The sequence below is a fragment of the Pantherophis guttatus genome, chromosome 1 (assembly GCF_059756535.1).
Source record: "Pantherophis guttatus breed Tessera chromosome 1, ASM5975653v1, whole genome shotgun sequence".
Taxonomy (NCBI): domain Eukaryota; kingdom Metazoa; phylum Chordata; class Lepidosauria; order Squamata; family Colubridae; genus Pantherophis; species Pantherophis guttatus.
This window is the reverse complement of record NC_142063.1, coordinates 169,176,430-169,198,657: the sequence shown is the minus strand read 5'-3', so window position 1 is coordinate 169,198,657 and position 22,228 is coordinate 169,176,430. Positions and strand designations below refer to the sequence as shown.

At 35.9% G+C, this 22,228-nt stretch overlaps 1 protein-coding gene across 9 annotated transcripts in view; it reads left to right on the top strand.

Annotated features, from left to right (window-relative positions):
• CATSPERT (catsper channel auxiliary subunit tau) overlaps positions 1-20,523 on the top strand; it is a 48,829-nt gene extending 28,306 nt beyond the window's left edge. For all 9 annotated transcript variants that reach the window (XM_034432574.3, XM_087885049.1, XM_087885060.1 and 6 more), the window contains 7 exons: positions 5,905-6,001; positions 7,840-7,880; positions 9,263-9,661; positions 11,344-11,404; positions 12,498-12,544; positions 16,643-19,318; positions 20,090-20,523. In XM_034432574.3, the coding sequence (XP_034288465.2) occupies positions 5,905-6,001; positions 7,840-7,880; positions 9,263-9,661; positions 11,344-11,404; positions 12,498-12,544; positions 16,643-19,318; positions 20,090-20,425 (3,657 nt within the window). In that variant the 3' untranslated portion in view covers positions 20,426-20,523. The remainder of the gene's footprint in view (positions 1-5,904; positions 6,002-7,839; positions 7,881-9,262; positions 9,662-11,343; positions 11,405-12,497; positions 12,545-16,642; positions 19,319-20,089) is intronic.
• Positions 20,524-22,228: the final 1,705 nt, after the last annotated feature.

Below are 22,228 nucleotides of genomic sequence, written 5' to 3'. Positions count from 1 at the left end.
AGAAATAATAGATGAAAATGATGACCAGGAGGAAATCGAAATAGAGAATAACGAACTCAGGTCAGAGATATTAAAACTATTAAAGAACCAGAAGAATGATGAAAGCCTCATCGCGAAACTCCAAGATATGCTGAAGAACAGCGGAGCAGCGAGAGAGAAAAACATCACTAATGAAAAGTCTAAAGACCCAAAAATAGTGAGTGATATGACTGCAGAGAAAGTCATTATGAAGAAGAAAAACGGTGATCCCGCGCGAAATTTTGAATGGCAGCCATCTTGGTTTCAACAGACCTCCAGGATGAGCGAAGCAGAGCCAATCAAAATGCTCAATTCAAAATTTCTGGCGCGAAAAACGTTATCAAACAACGAAAATGAAAAAGAAGATTCAAACTCCTCAGAAGAATCAGAATCAGAAAGTGAAGATGATTCAACAAACTCCCAAATAAAATCAGCAATGAAAACGCTTTTTGCTGCATTTGGGCCAAAACTAAAAATCAACAAACAGCTACCGAAGAAGCGAGCGAGCAAGCCGATGCCTCAAGACCTGCCCGCTCCCATCCTGACTACGAGAGCGCCGACGCCCGAACCCAGAGAGCCCTGCCGGTACCGCCCTACGCCACAGACCGAAGCAAGCACCAATGCCCTCAAAAGAAGAGGAAGAGCAGCCGCCGTCGTCAGGACTCCCAAAATCGAACCAGAGACCGATTCATCTGAAGAGGAGCAGAACGAGCGAGCCGCAATGGGGAGAACCTTCCACGACGACTCCAAAGAAGAAATGGACAACGCGCATGCGCAAAACTACGCAGACGGTCCGGGAAGACATGATCTGGTGAGAAGACCATGCAGACTCGTTGCGAGCATCCCCATGCCGTTTTGCAATTTTCTACACTTGCGAGACCACGGACTACCCCAGGTTGTAAGTAATGGACACAATAATGTCGGAAATTTACCCAGTGACTTCCCAAAGCTAAGGGTTGATGGCGTTAATTTGCAAGAATGGTATCAACAACTCCAGGTTGTCTTTATGAAGGAAAACTTACTATTTTTTATCACTAGTCCCCCAAAAAGACCTTGGACTCTAAAAATAGATTGTTTACACCATAGAGCATTTTTCTTAATAATATCTAGCGTGTCTCCTGCAATGTATCATAGCATTAAGTCAAATCTGACTGTTTCAGAAATCATTCAATGCATATTTAATTTGTTTCACAGTGACAGTGTAGCTACCACCACAAGGATGTCTAAAGATTTCTTTTCATCTAGGGTAAAACCAGGGGTTTCCATAAGTGAGCATTTAATATCTCTAAACAAAATAAGAGCTGAGCTACATTTGAGGGGGGAGGTGATTTCAGACCAAACAATGAAAAGTGTTATTATCAACTCACTTGATTCATCATGGGACAATTTTATGTCACATTTAGACACTATCAATCTAGGATATTTATCCATAGAAAGTCTATCCAATAAATTGATAGCAGAAGACAATTCAAGAAGGAATCGTTCTAGCAATCACACAGAACACAAACCATATAGGAAAGTAGCTTTCCAAGAAAAATATAATGAAACATTTAAATGCCACAATTGTGGATCCAGGGAACACAATAGAAGAGACTGTCCCAAAATTTCAAAAGAAAGGCATAGGTCAGATTATAGAAACAAATACAATTATAGACAGTCTTCCATAGATAGACATAGATATAGGAGCCCACCAAATTACAAAGAGAATAGAGGGGGCAGAGATAATTCAAAGGATAGAAAATCTGGCTCACTGAACGGGCTAAATAAACAAGACAACACTAACATACAGCAAAATGAGAACAATAATTGGCTTATTGATTCTGGAGCAACTAATCACACCACTAATAACAAAAATATATTGTCTTCATTTGCAGAAGATAAATTTGTAATAAAGGTAGCTAACCAAGAAAAGGTGCAAGTATTAGGTAGAGGGAATGTAACCTTGCCTGGTCTAGGAAAAATAGAGGGGGTATTGCTAATACCTGAAATACCTCATAACATACTAAGTGCTATAAAACTAAGTAGAGATTCTGACATTAACATTGTTTTTTCAAAAGGAAAAGCGACTTTGGAGAAGAATAAAATAAATATAGGCACAGTAATGATTAAAGGAGGCCTACCTTATCTGATAACAAAGGAAAAATGGTTGCATAACATTGACTCAAATATGGAAGATTGTATTGAAGTAGATGATGAAAATATTAGCAATAGTGACAATGATGAGTGTAAAACACCTCATGATCACAAAGATGCACACAATGAAAAAAAAACAAAAATAGGTAAGCCAATTCATGATGAGTGTGCTCACATCTTACATAGGAAGTTAGGACATGCCAGTTTTCCTGTAGTACAAAAAATGACTGAACACGCAGAAGGTGTTAAAATAAAAAATTGTGAAAACTATTTGGAATGCTCAGTATGTAAATCTACAAAACTAAAAACTAGCCCCAGGCCAAGAAAATCTACTAGATCAACTAACAAAATTTTTGATTTAGTACACATGGACTTAGTTGGTCCATTAACTCCATCAATCACTTATAGAAAACGTTACTTCCTGACAATAGTAGACGATTATAGCCGCTATGGGTTTGTTTATACATTAAAACACAAAGATGAAACATTTCAAAAATTTAAAGAATTTTACAAACGCATAGAAACACAACACAACATCAAAATAAAACAAATTATGACAGATAGGGGATGCGAATTCATGTCTAAAGAATTCTCCCAATGGTTAAAAGACAAAGGAATGTTACATTACACATCTAGTCCATTTTCTGCGTTCCAGAACGGGATTGTAGAGAGGAAGAATTCCACATTACAAACCATGATTAGATGCACATTGGAAGATGCTGGCTTAAGCAAACAATTCTGGTCAGAAGCCTTACATTATTCAAATTACACACAAAATAGAACATGGTCCAGCATTGTAAATAAGACACCATATGAAGTGATGTATAATAGAAAACCAAAATTAGCACACATGCATATATTTGGGGTCACTGCAGACGTACACATACCTAAACAATTAAGAAGAAAGGGAGAAAACGTATCCAGAAGACTCAGATTTATGGGATATGAAACCGGTACTAAAGGGTACAGATTCATTGATAATAATAACAAATTTATAGTATCCAGAACAGCTGTGTTCCATGAACAGGCCAACTGATCTAAATTACATCTTAATGAAATATTTCCAAATAAATATAAAGGTACAAAATCTCATGAAGAAGGGATCATAGAAAAGCAAAATATCAACAAAAATAAGAACAAAACCAAAATTTGGACAAATAGCCAACACAAAATTAAGACAGACACATTAACAAAAAAGGAAGCAAGATATTTGCATGATAACGATAGTAAACCTGAAAAAACCATTAGAAACACCAGAAATCAAATGCCAAATAAATACAAGGATTATATAATGCATATGGATGGTGAGCCAACAACACCCAATACATATGAGGAAGTGTTAAAACTCCCTCGTGTAGAAAAAGAAAAATGGGAATTAGCGATGAAAAAAGAGATGGAAAGTTTACAAGGATTAAATGTATTTACACCTGCAATTGCACCTAAGGATAAAACAATTATTGGTACCAGGTGGATATATAAAATTAAGAACTTAGAGGGAGGCAATACTGTATACAAAGCTAGACTAGTTGCACAAGGTTATGCACAGAAATATCCGGAGGACTATACTGACACGTATTCCCCCACAGTAAGAACAGAGAGTGTCAAAACAGCTCTAGTGGTAGCATCAGCACTCAACCTTGATGTATTTCAATATGACATACAGACTGCGTATCTACACGCTAAACTAGATAAGGAAATATACGTAAGAGCACCTCACAGTCAATACACAAACAAAAATGAAATTTGGTTGTTAAACAAGAGTTTATACGGGTTAAAACAATCTGGTAAACGATGGTATGATTGTTTAGTGAAAGTACTCAAAACCATGGACTTCAACGCTACTACTGCTGATAACTGCTTTTTTATCAAAAAGGATGATGATTACATTGAATTTGTATTGATTTATGTGGATGACATTTTATACATAGGAAAACATAAAGAGAGAAGAGAAACTTTTGTAACTAAACTAAATGAACACTTCTCGTTAAAATCCCTAGGTAAAGTAAACAAATATCTTGGTGTCCAAATTAATAAGACTAGAAGGGGATTCAAACTTACTCAGAGAGATAAGATTGTAGAACTTTTAAATAAATGCAATTTAAACAATGCCAAACCTTGTGATACTCCTATGCAAACTGATTTTCTAAGAAATACTGATGAATCTTCCCCCGAATTCAAGGATAACACGTTTTATAGGTCAATCATAGGTTCACTTCTTTATATATCTAATTGGACTAGACCAGATATCGCCTTACCACTCAATTTATTATCCAGACATGTCAGCAAACCAACAATGTATCACTGGGAAGCTGTTAAAAGAATTTTAAGATATCTGAAAAGTACACTAGACTTTTGCTTAATATTAGAACCTAAAGACAATAAAGAACCAAAGCTTACATGTTACGCAGATGCGGACTGGGCTGGAGACACCTCATGTAGAAAAAGTACATCTGGTTATATATTTCTCTTAAATGACTGTCCAGTTTACTGGTACACTGGTAAACAAGAACTAGTGGCCACTTCAACGACAGAAGCGGAATATGTTTGTTTATCCAAAGCTGCAAATAACCTTGTATGGTTTAATGATTTAATTTCAGATGTTTGGAAAAAACCTGCTTTGCCTTTTGTTATGCATGAAGACAATAAAGCAGCCATTGAAATATCTAGATCTGATGCCATTGGACAAAGGTCCAGACATATAGATATAAAATTTAAACATGTGAGACAATTATCTCAGGATGGATTTATTAAAGCAGTGCATTGTGATACTTCAGAACAATTAGCTGACATATTGACAAAGCCTTTACCTTCTAAGCAACACAAATATTTAACTTCTAAGTTGTATGTATTGTATTGTCCTGAATCTGAGTGTAATTGGTGTTGTATAACGAATCGGCATTTAGAGGGGGATTTGTCAGATGTAAATGCCTTATTCTCTAATGTGTAAATAATATATGAACGGGGTATCAGGGGTTAACTTATTCTTCACTTCTTAATGTATTCATAATTCACCACTCCCACTTATAGCTCCACCCATTGTATATATAAGGAGCCACCTACACCCTTTTCCTTGCTTCTATCTGTGAATATTCAGTGAATATAGAATGCCTATTGTAAATAAAAGGAAATATATTTAAACCTTTAACTCTTACTAATATTATTGAGTCTGATCCTGAAAATATTGCAACACTATCATTTCTCGAGGACTACCTGTATGTTTCTAAATTGCAAAGCACTGGCGTAGAATTGCTACCACTAATAAGAACTTACTTGTATTTGTCATTCTTTTCCAGCTGTGCTATGAGACTTAGACTTGTCACTGTCAAGTCCAGGGATTTGATAATATGACATCTGCACTAATGCTTATGTATAAAGAATAAATATTATTTTTTTAAATTTTGTTTCAATTGTATATCGTAAAATCCATTGGCTACTATACACATTGCAAGTTAGCAGAATAATGGAATAATCAACCTTGTATTTGTAGAAGTAAAAGTAAAGATTGAATGAGAAATTAGTAAATCTCCACTCTCCTTTCACACATTTGGAGCAATACTTTCAATCCTTTTGAGTTACCCTAGCTATCAGACATGAGACAATACGTTCTATCTAATCATTAAGAACTATAACAATTCCCAGAAAAAGAATAAAAAAACATGTAGTATGCAGTTCCAATACAAATGAGTATTAGCACAAGTTATTCTTGCAAATATTGGGAATCAAAATTAATTGCAATTGCTTTTTCCTCCCAAGCTGTCTCGCTTCAAAGAAATTGTTGGGAAGATTCACACCCATGAAGTTCCTCATGAAGCCTCTATTCCTCAAGAACCAGCATTTTACCCTCCTTCAGGTTTAGTAAATATTTTTATTTTTGTATTAATTTCTTGAGTAGAGATTAGAATCCAGATATATAGTATAGCTGCATATAGCAATAGTGCTTAGACTTATACTGCTTCACAGTGCTTTACAGCCCTCTCCAAGCGGTTTTACAGAGTCAGCATATTGCCCCCAACAATCTGGGTCCTCATTTTACCGACCTCGGAAGGATGAAAAGCTGAGTCAACCCTGAGCCTGATGAGATTCAAACTGCCAAATTGCACTCAGCTGGCAGTCAGCAGAAGTAGCTTGTAGTATTGCATTCTAACCATTGCGCCACCACAGCTCTTGGCAAATACCATATGCTGATATTTGCACCATTAAAATCAAATATTATTTTGAATGAAAACAGGAAAAGAAATTGTCCTAGGTAAAATGACAATCTGTTTTGTTTGATTGCAGTTTCCAGTTGTAGTATGGAAGTTTACAAGCTTAAATTGTTCTGTTGACAAGAGATTAGCTACTTTTAACAAAAGTGCTGCTTGTTTTAAACAATTTATCAAATGAAAGGAGGTTATCCCAAAGTTTCTGGCGTGTATTGAAGTTAGAATAATTTTCTTAATCACAACTGCAAAGTGCCTATCATGTAATCCTATTGTAACACATTCCTTGTTTAGCAATTTAAATACAGTACAACACATTGACCGTCTTTTCCTCAGTGCCAGATAAAAGTATTTTGCTGGATATAATACAATAATATTCCTATTTCTTAGAAGGAAAGCTGAAAGAAGCCAAGACAAAACAACTTTTTAAGAAACAGAGAGGAATTTATCCAAAGTGCCTGCACCCAATATTGCTTTGCCCTTACAGAAGCAACTTTGGGGCTTTGTTCTAATGTGTGTGATGTATAAGTTCAGTCTTTGAAAATAGATTAATATTCACAGGTCTCTATAAAAACATAAGAGTCTTTTATCAAAAACAGGCTTTTCAACAGAAAATTCTGACATTGAAGATAATTTAGTTCTTAATTTGGGTGTCTGTTCACACAGATGGCAGTACCCTGGTACAGTCCTGTGTAGAACTTTAAAACCTAAAGAATGGTTGGTAGGATGCATTCTCCATGTATCACATCCACAACTACATGAAACTCAAGCTGAGTTCCCTGTTGGTTGCTAATCACTGTAGATACTGAATAGCACATCATTATTCTATCTCATTTCTCTATTTTTTTCCTTTTCCTTTATTATTTTCTCTTCCTACCTGGTGAATTGTGGGTGTTTCGACCTTTCTCTCTTTGCCTTCCAGCCTTGTTAATAGTATTTTAAGGGGTCCTTTCTACAAGTGTCCCTATTGTGAAATCAAAGTTTACAATTTAACAAGTGATGGATATAATTTTCAAATTCAGGTATCCTGAACAATTTTAATGAATTCACAATTTAATGCAGGGGTCCATAAGTGCCATTTTAGGATTCAATGCATAGGAGAGCTATACCGGTGGATGTCCTGTCTCTTGATTGAAGTTTTGGAGTTTTATTATACTTCAATACCTGTAAAAGTGCTATGCCTGTTATGTTAAAATGTTAAAACAGAGGATGTAGATTACTATAAAGTTAGTTACAAACTAATTTATTTACTCTTTTTATCTTTTAAGGTAACAGACTGTTTCAAAATTTCAAACTGATTAATTGTTCATAATTTCAATGGGTTTTTTGTAAAAAAAAAAATCCATAATACAATCAGCCGGATTGTGATTTAAACTTATGTACCATCAAAATCAGAAGTAAAATTATATAGCATTATGAATTTTATGACCAGATTTTTTTCCCTCATGTGTCAAGATGTAACCTCCCCCTTTTTTTCCTGTTTCTGTAGAACAAGAAGTTAAGGAAGTAAAACAAGTATCTGATTTTCAGGTATGAAGTTTGTAGCTAAATAATGTGATAAAATGAAATTGTAACAACAACAACAACAACAACAACAACAATAACAACAGCAACAATAACAATAACAACAACTATGACAACAACAATAACAACAATTAGACAACCCATCCTTTTGGACCTATTTCCTTCCCAGATTCCTGAATGCCTTCAACAGTGACAGAGCTTCCAATTGTCACTGGAAAAGTTGGGATAAATTCAGTTATATAATTGCCTTGAAAATAGCCCATGTTCCAAAGAATAGTATAGTCAAGCAACAGCACAGGAAATATTTTATGATATCTTGTATTATGTTACAAATGGTTTTATGATAAAGCTTATGCATAAAATGTTTTACAAAATTTGCTGTTTTGCCCAATTAAAGGCTACAGAAATAAGAGTGTCAGTAGTATATAGATAATAATAAGCAATTATTATTATCCCAGTTCAGTGTTGGCTAGTAAGGAAAACCTGTGCATTCATGGAATTACATTTTTACAACCAAGGCTTGGAAGACAAAAACTAGTTCCTGTCCTTAAAATTACCCACATTATAAGGGCAGCTCAGCTGCAACAGCAGCCTCAGTCCTGAGACTTGGTGAAAGATAGGCTGAGAGAATAATGGGTTTTCAGTTGATCTCCCCCCCCCCCAAAAGAAAAAGAAAAAAAGAAAGTGCATTAACCTAGCTGTGTAGGCTATCTTTTAGTGAGGAATGAAGAATATTAACTCTTCTGACTCCTAATGCAAAAACTAAACTACAGTCAATCTCCATTAAACTCAATGGAGGTTTTTATTGCTGTCATAGTGGTGGGGTTTTTCCCCATAATGTGTAGTTCCTCATTTGAGCTAAACAAACCTATGCAACAGCAAAGATAAATTCCAGAGAAGCTTCCTATCTCAAAGGGAAATAAGAGATTTTACTCTTAATTGTCTCAATGCTAATTTATTAAGGCATTCTGTATTCCACTTCTTGGTATTATGTTTTTCTATATGCAAGTAGGTAAACATAAATCCCCTGCAAAATTTTACCGTATAAATATATTTGATAGCAGTGGTGAAATTCAAAATTTTTTACTACTGGTTCTCCAAACTACTCAAAATTTCTGCTATCTGTATCCAGAACCTGTCAGAACCTGCTGGATTTCACCCCTGTTTGATAGGCAGATGAATTCAGAATTGCTATGAGCATTTTCAGGCTTTGTTTTTCTAAAATGTCATCAAAGATAAAAATTACTGGGTTTATTATGAAATGAAAGAATGCATAGGCAAGGCTATTCATTTGCCAAACTGCATATATTTCATTAAAAAAAATGCAGTTTTTCTAGATTTAAACTTTGATGATTATCATGATTTATTATTGAAATTATTTCTTTTAGAAATTTCCAGGTATTCCACCTGACTTATCTAATATGCATTTACAAATTTCTGCACCTGTACCATCCCGTGTGGGAAGTGACTCAGAAGAATCGGAGAAAAGTGAAATTTGTACACCTGTTGAACAAATTGAACTTCCAGCACTGACTTTAGTATCTAGCAGGCCCCATTCATCAGGATCTTCATCTGACAGAGAGAATCTGGAACAGAAGATTACAAGAGGACAAATTTCTCATGCGTCTGAGACATCTCTATCTACTTCTGGAGGAATCGTAGCCGAGTTTTCAGAGAGCGGTGATTCTGAACCCCCTCCTTTTCTTGGTCCTAGAAGCAAAATACTGCTTAAAGAAAGATCTGTAGCAGAAGCACCTGCCTTAGACTATTTACCAAAACCAATAGAGGTAGTTGTTTCTAACATGTAATTATGCTGTACACTCTCTCTTCTTCACCCCTTTCCGTACATAGGAGTTTTATATTCCTGTCCTTGCTGTTTTGAAATTCATTCATTATTCAGAGAGCATGTCTGTATTATAAACTTAAACTAGTTCCCAGTCACCTCACAGGGAACCTGCAAAGTGTCCTTCCATAAGGAATTAAAAAGCAAGAGAAGATATATTTTTAAAACAGCTGTACCAACATTGCTTTAACCGGTTTCTAATACTACTTTCGTGTTGAAAGCACAAAAGTGCTTACATAGTGAAAGGATTTGCTGGTGATATCACCCTTGCCTGGGGGAATGCTCAATTATGGGTTCCTTTTGTGTCCCCGTGAAGTTGCCCACAGAAGTAATACCCATTTATCTACTCATGTTCACCCGCTTTTGAACTTCTGGGTCAGCAGGAGCTGGAGCCTGTGACGGTAGCTCAACCTGCCCTGCAGCAGCAATGGGTCTCAAACACCAGCCTGTCAATTGTCAGCCAGCGTTCTAACCTTGTGAGCCACCGTGCTCCTATTAACCAGTTTTTGATCAGCACCGACATAATCTGATAATTGGAATTTCATCCAGACAACTGTCTAGAAGAGAAACAAAATGGTTTTTCTGCTGGTAGCTCATTACACTTTTAAAGAGCAGGGAAGAAAAATTATATAGGATATTTTATCTCCTTCTCTTTCAACAAAACTAAGAAGTTTGTCCAGTTAGTTCTGGATTACCAAATGGGTGAGCTGAAAACCATACTTGTTCCATTTTTAGTGTATCAACCAGGACTGGTTAAAAATAACTTTGTCCCCCTCTGCTCCCAGTTTGTTGGGTTTCATAGCTAGAGGTAGACTTGCTAGAAAAATTAAAAGAGGCTGCTAAGAAGAACAGCTTCTCATTCATTTGCACCTTTGGTTTCTATACAGGACCTGTAGGCAACAAAGAATCCTACCGTGGAATCAGACCACTGGACTTTTTTCTATACTAGATGTGCAGGTTAGGAAAATCAAGCTTCATGTGGCAAGTCATATCCCACCCCCATCAGCATTACCCAAAACACTGCTCGCTATTAGCTGTGTCTGTTACTGGCACCCCTTTTCTCATATTGTAAGGAAAAACTCTCAGCAAAGCCTGAGCTGGCTTTGGTGAGTTTTACTGGGTATAGCAAATGTAGTGCCAGGAATGTAGTTCTCCAGAATGGGCCAGTGGGGTCAGACCTCATCCTGATAAATACTCAGTATGTCCAGTATGCAAAATATATTAAAGAGAGAAATATATCTAGTTAAAACTTCCTTTTCATAGCTCCAACTTGCAAGTGATTTGTCTACATAATGTTTCAGTTGTCACATACAAGAATATGTCTTTTCACTTCCTACAAAGAGAAAACTACATTTTCTCAGCTGTTGCATTTGAGAGGTTTAATGCAACAGCTGAGAAAATGTAGTTTTCTCTTTGCAGGAAGTGAAAAGACATTATCTTGTATGTGACAACTGTAACATTTTGTAGACAAACCACTTGCAAGTTGGATCTATGAAAAGAAAGTCTTCACTAGATATATTTCTCCCTTTAGTATATTTTGTATACTTTTTTTTCTTGTATATATTTATGCAGTATTTTTATTATTATTACAAATATGAAAGTAATTATTCCTTTCTTCTTGATAAGATGCCTTCTAAGACTTCAAAGGAATCATTTTCTGTTTCTGAAATTCCTGTCAGAATCTCAGGTAAGGCTAGGGTATCTAAATACTTAATGAAACAAATATATGTGTAACAATCATATCTTTCCAAGCAGACCACAGTATGTTCAGTATTCCAGAAAAATTTATGTAGAACTTAATCTTTATTTTTAATTTTTAACTGATAATAATGGTCCTTGGAATTAAAAAAAATCAGGAAAGATGTAATCAATATGATGCTGTTATTTTTTTTTTCCAACCAGATTATTTGGGTAGAGGTATAGACTCCCAAATTTTAATCCGCCTCTCTGGTTACATCAAAGTATTATGAAATGTGACCTCCAGGCAAGGAATGAACAGGGTGGCAGCCTCAGGTCGAAAAAAGTTGCCCACACGTTTCATTGAGGCAGCAATATTAATCCTGCAACCATAATGTAAGAAGAATAGAGGAGGCAATGAATCTGTCAGTATAGGACTATATAGAAAGACAGGATTGTTATTTATTACTACCCTTGCAATAAGAAATTTTCTGAATATGCAGCTCTATCATCCCTTAAGGAGCTTTACAGCCATTACAAGGCTGAAGTTCCTGTTTCCAGAGCATAGGATGGAAAGGCTCAAACAGAGAGAAGCTGAGAGGGTGGCTGTAGTTTCTCTTTTTTTCCAAGGAGCATCCACAACATACTCCTAAAATTCCAAATATGTCCCCTAACCCAAAACTGTTTGCTATATGCCTTGTGTAGGGTTTGGGAGGGGGAGGATTGCACAAGACTACATTCACTCTGAATAACTCAGGAGTACATATACTACTATATTCATTTCCCCCATCACACTAACGTCATTCAGGAATACATTCATACATGCATGCCAGCTCCAAACCCAGCTTAGTGGAGCAGCTAACTCAAGACGCCTTTGGAACTTTAACTAACACTTCCACATTAAGCCAGTTTTGTGGTTTAAATTTGGGGAAGCTACAGTCGCAAATTGGTCCCATTCCTTGGAGGTGTAGTTTTCTGATAAGCCACTTCCTCCCCTGTGTGAATGAATTTCACACAGACATTGAGTAGTATCTTATACTATAGCTATAAAATGCATATTTAATTGTGCTTATATTTTAAATATTCTAATTAATTATTTCCAGATTCAGTTGTTGAACCAGAACAGCAATGGCCATGGAAAGAGGTTACGGTAAGAAATAATTAGTTATACAGTATTAAAACTGAATAATAAAGGGTAAATAAAGTTCACTTAGAAGGTATCTTGTGAGTGCATTATAATTAACATTCGCAAGAAACCATAGAATTAAGGACCTCAAAATTTTTCAGATTTTCTGGTCATCCTACATAGGACTAAGGCACCTTTATAGAGGCCTTCATGGACCTCTGGGTTCTTGTACATGAAGGAGATTTTTAGGTGGAAAGTACAGTAGTCTTTGGCTTTGTTTCTACCCTGTTATCATAATAATTCTTCACACTTTGTGGAAATCTCAAAATAAATTTACATAAAAATATCTTTTCTTTAAAGAGGAGAGTAGTTTGGTTGCTAAATCTGGACTAGCAATCCTAGTAGGATTTTATGCCTATAAACTGGCAGGCTTTATTTCACACGCATTTGGATTATAAGAGCAAGCTATTGCCAACAAATGGTCACTGCCTTTATTTCACATGTCTGGGTATGGGTCACCCTTTAGAATCTGCCTTCATTGTCAAAAGTTAACAAATAGGCATGCAGTCACTGTTTTTGACGCTAACCAAATGGACAACAAATAATATTTGAAAGGTTCCACTGCCCAAAAAATGGAAGAAGAGTTCAAACACTCCTACTCTTCTTCCAATTAACTCCTAGAAGGACCAGAAACTTTTACTGCAAGTTGGAACTCGCATCATCCATCTGTCCTACTGTTTCTGTTCACCCTTCTTGTCATGAACTAGCCATTGATATCACCAATTTTGCCAGCCCTGTGAAATACCTAGCTATCTAGCATTTAGCTGATAAAGGTGTGTGTGTGTGTGTGTGTAAGAGAGAGATAGAGAAGGAATTAGAGAGTACACCTTTCTGACATTCCTTAGGCTAGCTGTTTAGCACCTAGCAAGCTCACATCTCTTCTCTGCCAGGGGGTTAGCAGAATCTTTACAATTTCTCTTCCAATAAAGTTTCTTGCTATTGTTGCCCTCCTTGACATCTATCTTGGTACTGGGATTTTTTTCTTTTGCACTTATTCAAATATCAAAATCTTTGTGTTACCCATTGTGCCTGTTTAGGACCCTCTTGCATATTTACGAGCTTATTAATACATCCCTTTTTTGACTGTCGCTTTCCCACCTATTGTAGAGCCCCAGATGCCATCCTCAAATACCTCAGATATGCCTTCCATATCAGCATGTCCTCATGCAGCACCATTAACTGCTATCTTGACTACAACAAGACTTACATTTGCTTCATTTCCTGCAGTTTTCCCAATTTCTGTGGAAATCTTAATGTCCTAGGATGCTACTCCTGCCAAGACTATTTAAATATAATCATAATCATAATCTTATCATAATCATAAGTTAATTTGTCAAGCATATATAAGATAACAGGTAAAAGTATAAACATAATTTGAATACATGAAAAGAGTAAGTAAAAAGGAATATTAGGACAGGGACGGTAGGCATGCTGGTACACTTATGCACGCCCCTTACAGACCTCTTAGGAATGGGGTGAGGTCAACAGCAGACAGTTTAAGGTTAAAGTTTTGGGGGTTTTGGGAAGAAACTACAGAGTCAGGTAGTTCATTCGAGGCATTGACCACTCTGTTACTGAAGTCATATTTTCTGCAATCGAGATTGGAATGGTTTACCTTGAGTTTGTATATATTATTTGCTCGTGTATTGTTGTGGTTGAAGCTGAAGTAGTCATTGACAGGAAGAACATTGTGGCAGATAATTTTATGTACTATGCTTAGGTCAGACTGAAGTCGGCGTAGTTCTAAGTTGTCTAAGCCCAAAATTTGGAGTCTGGTGGCATAAGGTATTTATTGCGGTTGGAAGAATGGAGAACTCTTCTCGTAAAATATCTCTGGACTGTCTCGATTGTATTTATGTCCAATATGCAGTGCGGGTTCCAGACAGATGAGCTGTATTCAAGAATTGGTCTAGCAAATGTTTTGTATGCTCTAGTTAGTAGTACAACATTACCAGAGAAGAAGCTACGCAAGATTAGGTTAACAACTCTTAATGCCTTTTTGGCAATGTTGTTACAGTGAGTACTCCAAGGTCCTTGACAGAATGATGGTCATCTATAAGACCATGTCCATCTAATTTGTATTTTATGTTTTGATTTTTTTTGCCAATGTGCAGGACAAAGCATTTGTTGGTTGAGATTTGAAGTTGCCACTTATTAGATCAATCTGACACATAGTCAATGTCTTTTTGAAGGGTAGTTGCATTGTCAGTGGTGTTGAATAGTTTAACATCATCAGCGAAGAGAACACAGTTGCTTTTAATATGATCACAAAGGTCATTTATGTAAAGTATGAAGAGTGTTGGACCTAAAACACTGCCTTGGGGAACACCGCTATTAACATGTACAGGATTTGATAGAGCGCTTCCTATTTTGACCACTTGTTGTCTGTTTGACAGGAAGGCAGCTATCCATTTATGTAGGAGTCCAGAAATGTCATAGGATTTTAGTTTTAGATAATCTGGCATTAGTTCCTTGCTATTGGTAGTTCCGGTCTCCAAGACAATGAGGATTTTTACTTGAATTCGGCATAATTACTCTATAAACATCAGTCTCTTTCCTCAGCACTCAATTTTTACCATGTTTTGAATGAATATCATCCGTTTCTGTAAACCAGTTACTGTAAATCACTGTTCTGTGTCGCTGAATATATGCTCAAAAAAAGCAAAATATTGTTCAACCATAATTCTTGCAAGAAAACTGGACATAATTAAGTTTTCCTGTTTCCATGATAAAAAGCAATTTAGTATCATTGACATATTAAATAATTTTTTTTCATTTAACATTTAGTGCAGAATTGTGATTGTGCCAATAAATGAAATTTTGATTGTTGAGGAATTCCTCTCTCTCTAAATCAGCAGGGGTAACCAGTTCATACTGCCCTGTCAGAGAAAATAGACTGTATGCTGAGTAGCTCTTACACATTACTAGTGACTTAGGCTCACCAGTCTTATCCTATGGAAGATGACCAATTTTTCAAAATATTTGCTTTAATTTAATAATTCCTCATGTAATATCAATTCTTTCAACCATTTTGAACTCTATGAAAATTATGCTTGGAAAAATTCACTGCCCTCTTCAGGCTGCTGGCAAGGAGCCTGACAATCTTGAGGAATAGGAAATTTATTTTTGGATTTCAAACCAACATAACAGTGCAGGGAATGATCCCAGAGATCCAACTGCCCACTTTTACTTCAGTGCCATTCTCTTTCTCCCACTTAAGCTATTTGGTCCATTTTCAGTATACTTATTTCTCCATGACTACAGACCCTTGGCTATTTTCATTTATCAGGAAGGGCAACCAACATTAGATTTTGAACTAATCATCACTGAACAAATTATGGAACAACCATTCAGTGGAGGATATATATGTAGCTTTCCAAGCTCAGAGATTCACATCTGTTTTTCTGATTCCAGGAACAACAGAGCAGGCTTGGAGTATTTTTATAATACTTCTCAAAATAGACTATGGCCACTATAAAACTGCTTTGATTTTTAAAGCAACACTTTCTGTTCCCCATCCAAACATATTCTGCCATCATGATATCCACCCACCACTGTTTTCTTTCAGCACATCCAGTTGCCACAACTTGGTAGAGCAGCTACGTGGTCACATCCTCCTCTTTCATTCAACACTATTTGTTGGACCTTCATGCCCAGAGGGATGTAGTATTTGAGAGATCGGTTCTTTTCTCCATCAGTGTGAGTGCCTTGCCCCTTCTGTATGGATCACAAAAATCTTGATGAAGACAAGACTTACGTGTACCTGTGGTTCTTCAAATGGTGATCTATGAATATAGAACCCACCCTCATTTTCTAGTTCAGTACACTGAGATATCCTATATACACTGAGATATCACATATATATTAATCACAGTGCATCTTGAATACATAGCAGAAAAAAGAGTATTGAGAGTTAACAAGATTGATACTATATGGCGCAAAGTTATTTGTAAATGTATTTTAAATTATGGCAAAGAAGACATATTTTATATACTGTATTGCATTATTTATAATCAACATTTCAAAAGATCTTAGTTCTACCATTCTCTCTTTAAATTGCAGTTCCAAGATGCATTTTTTAGTAGAAACAAGTTTGAACCCTTCTTGAGACGTGTTTGTAAAGTACAGCCACCTGAGCTTAGTAAAGGCACAATAGATTATTCCGTTCTTTTAGAAAAAGCATACACAGCTGTTGATTTCAAAGAACAAGAAGACCAAGATCCACCTCCAGGTCTGCCTTTGACAAAATTAGATAGTGGCTTAGATCCCAAATTAATCAGAAATGGTGAGCAATTGTCAATATTAAGACTCCTTGAAAAAAAAATGGATTTGCAAGAGGAAGACAAAAAAATTGCAGTAGAAGATGAAAGAGAAACAAAGCCATCAATTATAACTTCTGAATTAAAGTCACAAGGAGATAAATTATCAGAAGCAGAAATAAAACAGGTTAATGTTTACTTCAAAAACTCTCTTGAAACTTTTCTTGTTGATAAAGTTGTAAAAGTGGTAGCACTTAAATCACTTTTGAGCAAAAACATTGAAAAACTAGTTGCAGAGAGACTTTCAGGATCGGAGTTATCCCTAGAATTAGAAGACAGCAGCCCATTAGATGACAGAGTGAAATGTTCTTTGAAAGAAATAACAACTAGTACTACAGATGCATTTTCAGAACCAGACATTAGTGAACTGAAAGATGTTGTAAGTCAACACTTGCAGGCTCAACTTATAGGAAAATTGTCTGAAAAAGGGATAATCCCAGATATGGTGATAACAGAGAACCAGGTTTCTCTCCAGAGTTCTTGTGATATGCTGAAGAAAGCTTTATCGAAAGAAGTAACTTCACAAACTGAAATAATAACCATAAAACCATTAAGTGAGTGTGATATAAAAGAACTTTCCAAATCTGAATCCTTAGATAATAAGGAAAGTTACAAAAGCAAGCCAGTATTTACAGAAGCAAATTTATATGAAAGCAGAGAAGATGATCACAGCGAGCCTATTTTATTTCCTCTTAAAAGCCAAACTAGTTCAGTGAAAGAATCAAAATTGGATTTAAAAAACATTCCCTCAAATACGTCATTAGAAATCATTAGAGTAAAGTTACCGTTCAACATCGAAACAACTAATGAAAAAAAACATGCTTCCTTCCATGATGCCCTCCTTCAAAAGATTTTAAAAGCAGAAATAAAAAGTTTAAAATCATTTTTAAGCAAAGGTATTCAGGATCATCTTAAGGATAAACTTTCAGAAACTGGATTAAGTAAAGAAGACCTGGAAACTGTGTGTCAGAAGTTGTCCTTGAACTTGAAGGAGAAGTCTAATGAGAGTTTTGATAACATTGTGTTAAGCAAAAGTATTCAAAATCTTTTTGAGGCCCTTTCAGAGAATGAAATTGCCAATTTAAAGTCTGCATTGAACAAGAAAATCCAAAACCATCTCTCAGAAAGAATTTCAGAAATTGGACTGATCACACAGGAAGAGTTAAAAAAAATACTTGAAACGGTGTTTCCAGTTTTAGCCAAAGAAACAGCACTCAGGGCAGAGAAAGGACCAGATTTAGCTAAAGAAGAACAAAGTGTACAGCAAATATCCCATATAACTCATTCTCTACAAGATAAGTTCTCTGAAGAAGAATTGCAAAATCTAAAGTCTCTCTGTAGCAGACTCTTGAAAGAAGGCCAAAGAGAACAACTTTCAGAACTAGAAGTAAAAGGTTTAGCATCTGTTTTGCAAAAAAGCTTCGAAGAGCTTCCTGTACCAACCAGTCCCAAAACTGGGATTAGCAAAGAAATAGTTAAGAACGATATGGATCATGATGCATCTATTTCAAGTGCTGAAAGCATTTCAAAAGTTAGTGATGTAGATTTACCTGACAAAGCAAAACATCCTTCATATGAAAATCTTCCTCATACATCAACTGCAGGTGAAAAATATAAAAAGGAAAATCTAGGTGGTCTTATGAACAATATTTTCGAAGTACAAACAAAGAACCAAGAAACCCAGACATCTGGTTGCAAAAAAGTGAAACACACTTGTAAAAAAGAACGTTACAGGTTGCCAGGTTACCCTGATAATCTAGAGGTATCAGATTTGAAGAGAAGGTCCTATGAAGAAATATCACAAAATAAGCCCCAGAAAGAACCATTGAGGAAAACATCTGAACCATTTGCCTTTTCCTCTTTTTTGAGTGCACATGATATTGGAGCCCAAACTGAAATTAAAAATTATCTTTCCAAATCTCCTAATTATCCTTCCAAGCCTCCCTTTCCAGTGAACCCTCAGACTTTTCTCTTTTTACACCCAGAGTCTGAGGAAGAAGCAAAGCCAGCTTGCAAGTATCATCACAAAAGCAAAACCAAGAAGTCTGACAGAAAGAAGGATGCTGCATTGCACCACTCACAGCAAGGAGGGACAAACCCTTCAGCCAAAAAGGAAAAAGCACATAGTCGAACATCTAGGGATGCTTTAAGAGAAAAGCATGGAAAAAAACATGGCGAGTTGTCTTCTAAAAAATCGAGCACATCAGAAAACAGGAAGGATTCAAAAACGCTATTATCTCTCGGTGGTGTAAAAAAGGAAAGCATGAAACTGAAGCCAGAGAAGAAACGTGATGACATCAAACAAAAAAAATCATTTAGCAAGACGGCGGCCTTATCTGATTCACAACTATCAAAAAATGTTCAAGAAAAATCTTCGATTAAATTTCCTACTACTGGACATACAAAAGCAAATTCATTGGTAAGAACATAATCAACTTTGCTCTTGAAGATGATTAATTATATTCTTTAATGCATTGTATAAACTCAGAGTAAGTTGGGCCCGCAGGCCACCATTTAAAAACAAAAATTGAACAGAACATTTAGCTTGTGAGATCAGAATTCTTGTTCTCAAAAAATAACAACTGATCATTTCTACAGTTCTAGGATATCTCCATAGTATTGGAGTTTTGACTTTTAAAAACACATTTGGCCCCTCTAGTTGGGTTAGAACTACTATAATTTAAGGATGCTTGATAGGAATTCTGGGAATTCTTCCAATACACCTGGGCTACCAGGTTGGGAAGCACTTCCTTATACAAGGAAAGCTTGTATAAGGTTTTCTCAGGCAAATTGACAATGTTTTCTTACAGAATGGGCACTTTTTATATATCGTTGTTCTAGTCAAAACAATTCTGTTTATTAAATTTATAATCTGAAGAATTGCAAAATCTAAATCTCTCTGTAGCAGACTTTTGAAAGAATGCCATGGAGACAAGCTTTCAGAATTAGAAATTGTCAGAATAGAAACTGTACTGCCACAGATAGGATGCAAAATTATGCTTTTCCTAGCTAATCTAAGGCAAATATTTAGGGTGTGATGAATTTGATAGATGAGATAATGGTACATGAAAAGGCAAAAATAGTGCAATTTGGTGATACAATAAGGATACTTCCTAGTTTATGTAAAAATCTTTGTATGATTTATCATTATGATGATATATGCAGACTTTTTTTTTATTTCAATGTTTAGAATTCCATTGCCATTGAAGATTTAGATTTGGAAGCTTATAAGCATCTTGAAAAAGCAATTGAAAGAGCACTTGTTGATTTACAAGGTGTCGAGGAAGGGAACTGCAGCCAAGCACAATCAAATTCTGCTCCAAATGTTGCTGGTCTTGTGTCTAAAGATGCACTTCGACCGTTTCCTTCTGCACCGGAGACTCCAAGAAATCAAGCAGGCATGATATTTGACATGCTCAACAACCAGGATCAAATCTTAAAAATGACACCTGAGCAGTTGGAAGTTGTTCTTAAGATTCTCCACAAAATATTGAGGCAGAACTCCAGACCCCCAAATAATGGATGAATCTTAGCCTTCTGAGCCTCAACCAGCTATGAGTGTGCTTTTGGGTTATTATTTTCCCCTGGTTATAATAAAAAATAAAACGCTCTTAGTACATTTTAGTTCAGAAAGCTTGAAAACTTATTTGACCTTATATTTTTATTCTTTTTTTAATAAAAAGGCCATTCTCCTTTTTGTCCTAGCCTGATGCCTTTGAAACTTATTGGACTACAATACTCATACTAATCAACTGGACTGAAACATGATTTCTTCCCAAAGACTGCTTGCTCTGCTGAATGCAATTGATATAAATAGTCCAGAGTTTAGTGAAAGAGTAACTTGTATGAATCTTTTCATTGATCCAGGATGCCAATACGTTTTTGTTTAATTAAGATTCCAACATGGAACTCCTATATTATGATCTTGTAATCAAATTTTATTTGCTCAGTTATTGTTTGAATCAAGATAATAGGTTTTAATTCTGCAATATGTGCCTTATAACATGCCATTCCAATTGTTGCTGACTCTTAAGGAAATTACATAAGCATTGTCTATAAATGTGTCTATATGGCACATCAGATGAAAGTATTGTATGCATCAATCCCCTTGGCCACATCTGCACCTTCTGTCTGAGTAGAAACTGCAAGTCTGTGCTATGAAGTAGCTTAGTATGGGGAAGCATAACCTCCTGATGGCCAGAATCAAAGAGGGAATGTTCTTAGAATTGAATGTCTTCCAAAACAAATCCAGCTCAAAACCATCTGACTAGGATTATCATCTAAAGTTATTCCTTCTCATCCAGATTCTAAAATCCTCCAGGACGTTCACCTCACCTATTCAGCCCAAGTTGTATAATTAGTTAATGTCAAAATATTGATTATATCTGACTCCATGGCAATGAATGCTCCCCTCTCTTCTGCTTTTATTATTTTATAAATAATCAAAGTGGCGAACATACCCAATATTCCTTCCTCCTTTTTCCCCAGAAGAACACTGTGAGGAATTGTTGTGGGGGAAAAGGAGAAGGGAGGAGTATTAGGTATATTTACCTTATAAATAAATCAAGGTTATTTATAAAATAACAAAAGCAAAATAAAAATATAATAAATAAAAATATGAACTAAAGGAGATACCTTCCTACGGGTGGCAATTCTTAAATTTTATCTCCAGAAGCTAAATTTGCTGTTGTCCTCTAAGTCTGATGCACAGAAACTATAAAAAATTAGAAGCTATCTCTTTGCTGAAGCATATTTGTCACTCTAGAGTTGATTTCATATAATGATTAAAAGCATTGGGATAGACACTGAAAGACTTCTAGTCCTGGCTTAAACACAAAACCAGCTGGGTGACTTTGGACCAGTCACTCTCAGCCCTAAAAAGAAGGCAAGGCAAACCACTTCTGCAATACTGCTAAGAAAATTGTATGTACTTTTCTACGTATTCACCAGGAATCAAGACTGATTTGAAAGCATCATATAATATATGCCACTCCCAATCACATAGGACAGGACATGTATGACCTGATTCTTCAGATGATTTTTGTTGTGCATTACTTACTTCTCTCCTTCTTTCCCTTTACCAGGTTGGTAAAATGAGGACCCAGATTGTTGGGGGAAATATAATGACATTGTAAACTGTTTAGGATTATATAGCATCAAAAAGCAATATATAAGTCTAAGTGCTATTGCTGTTGCTATTGCTATGCCTGAATAGGAAGGTGTGGGGGGAGGAGCTCACCAAAGTTTTTGAAGGTTAATCTATAGACTCAAAGCAAATGTGCTGAATGTTTGAATGACTATTTAAAGATTCAGTTACAAATTAACTACC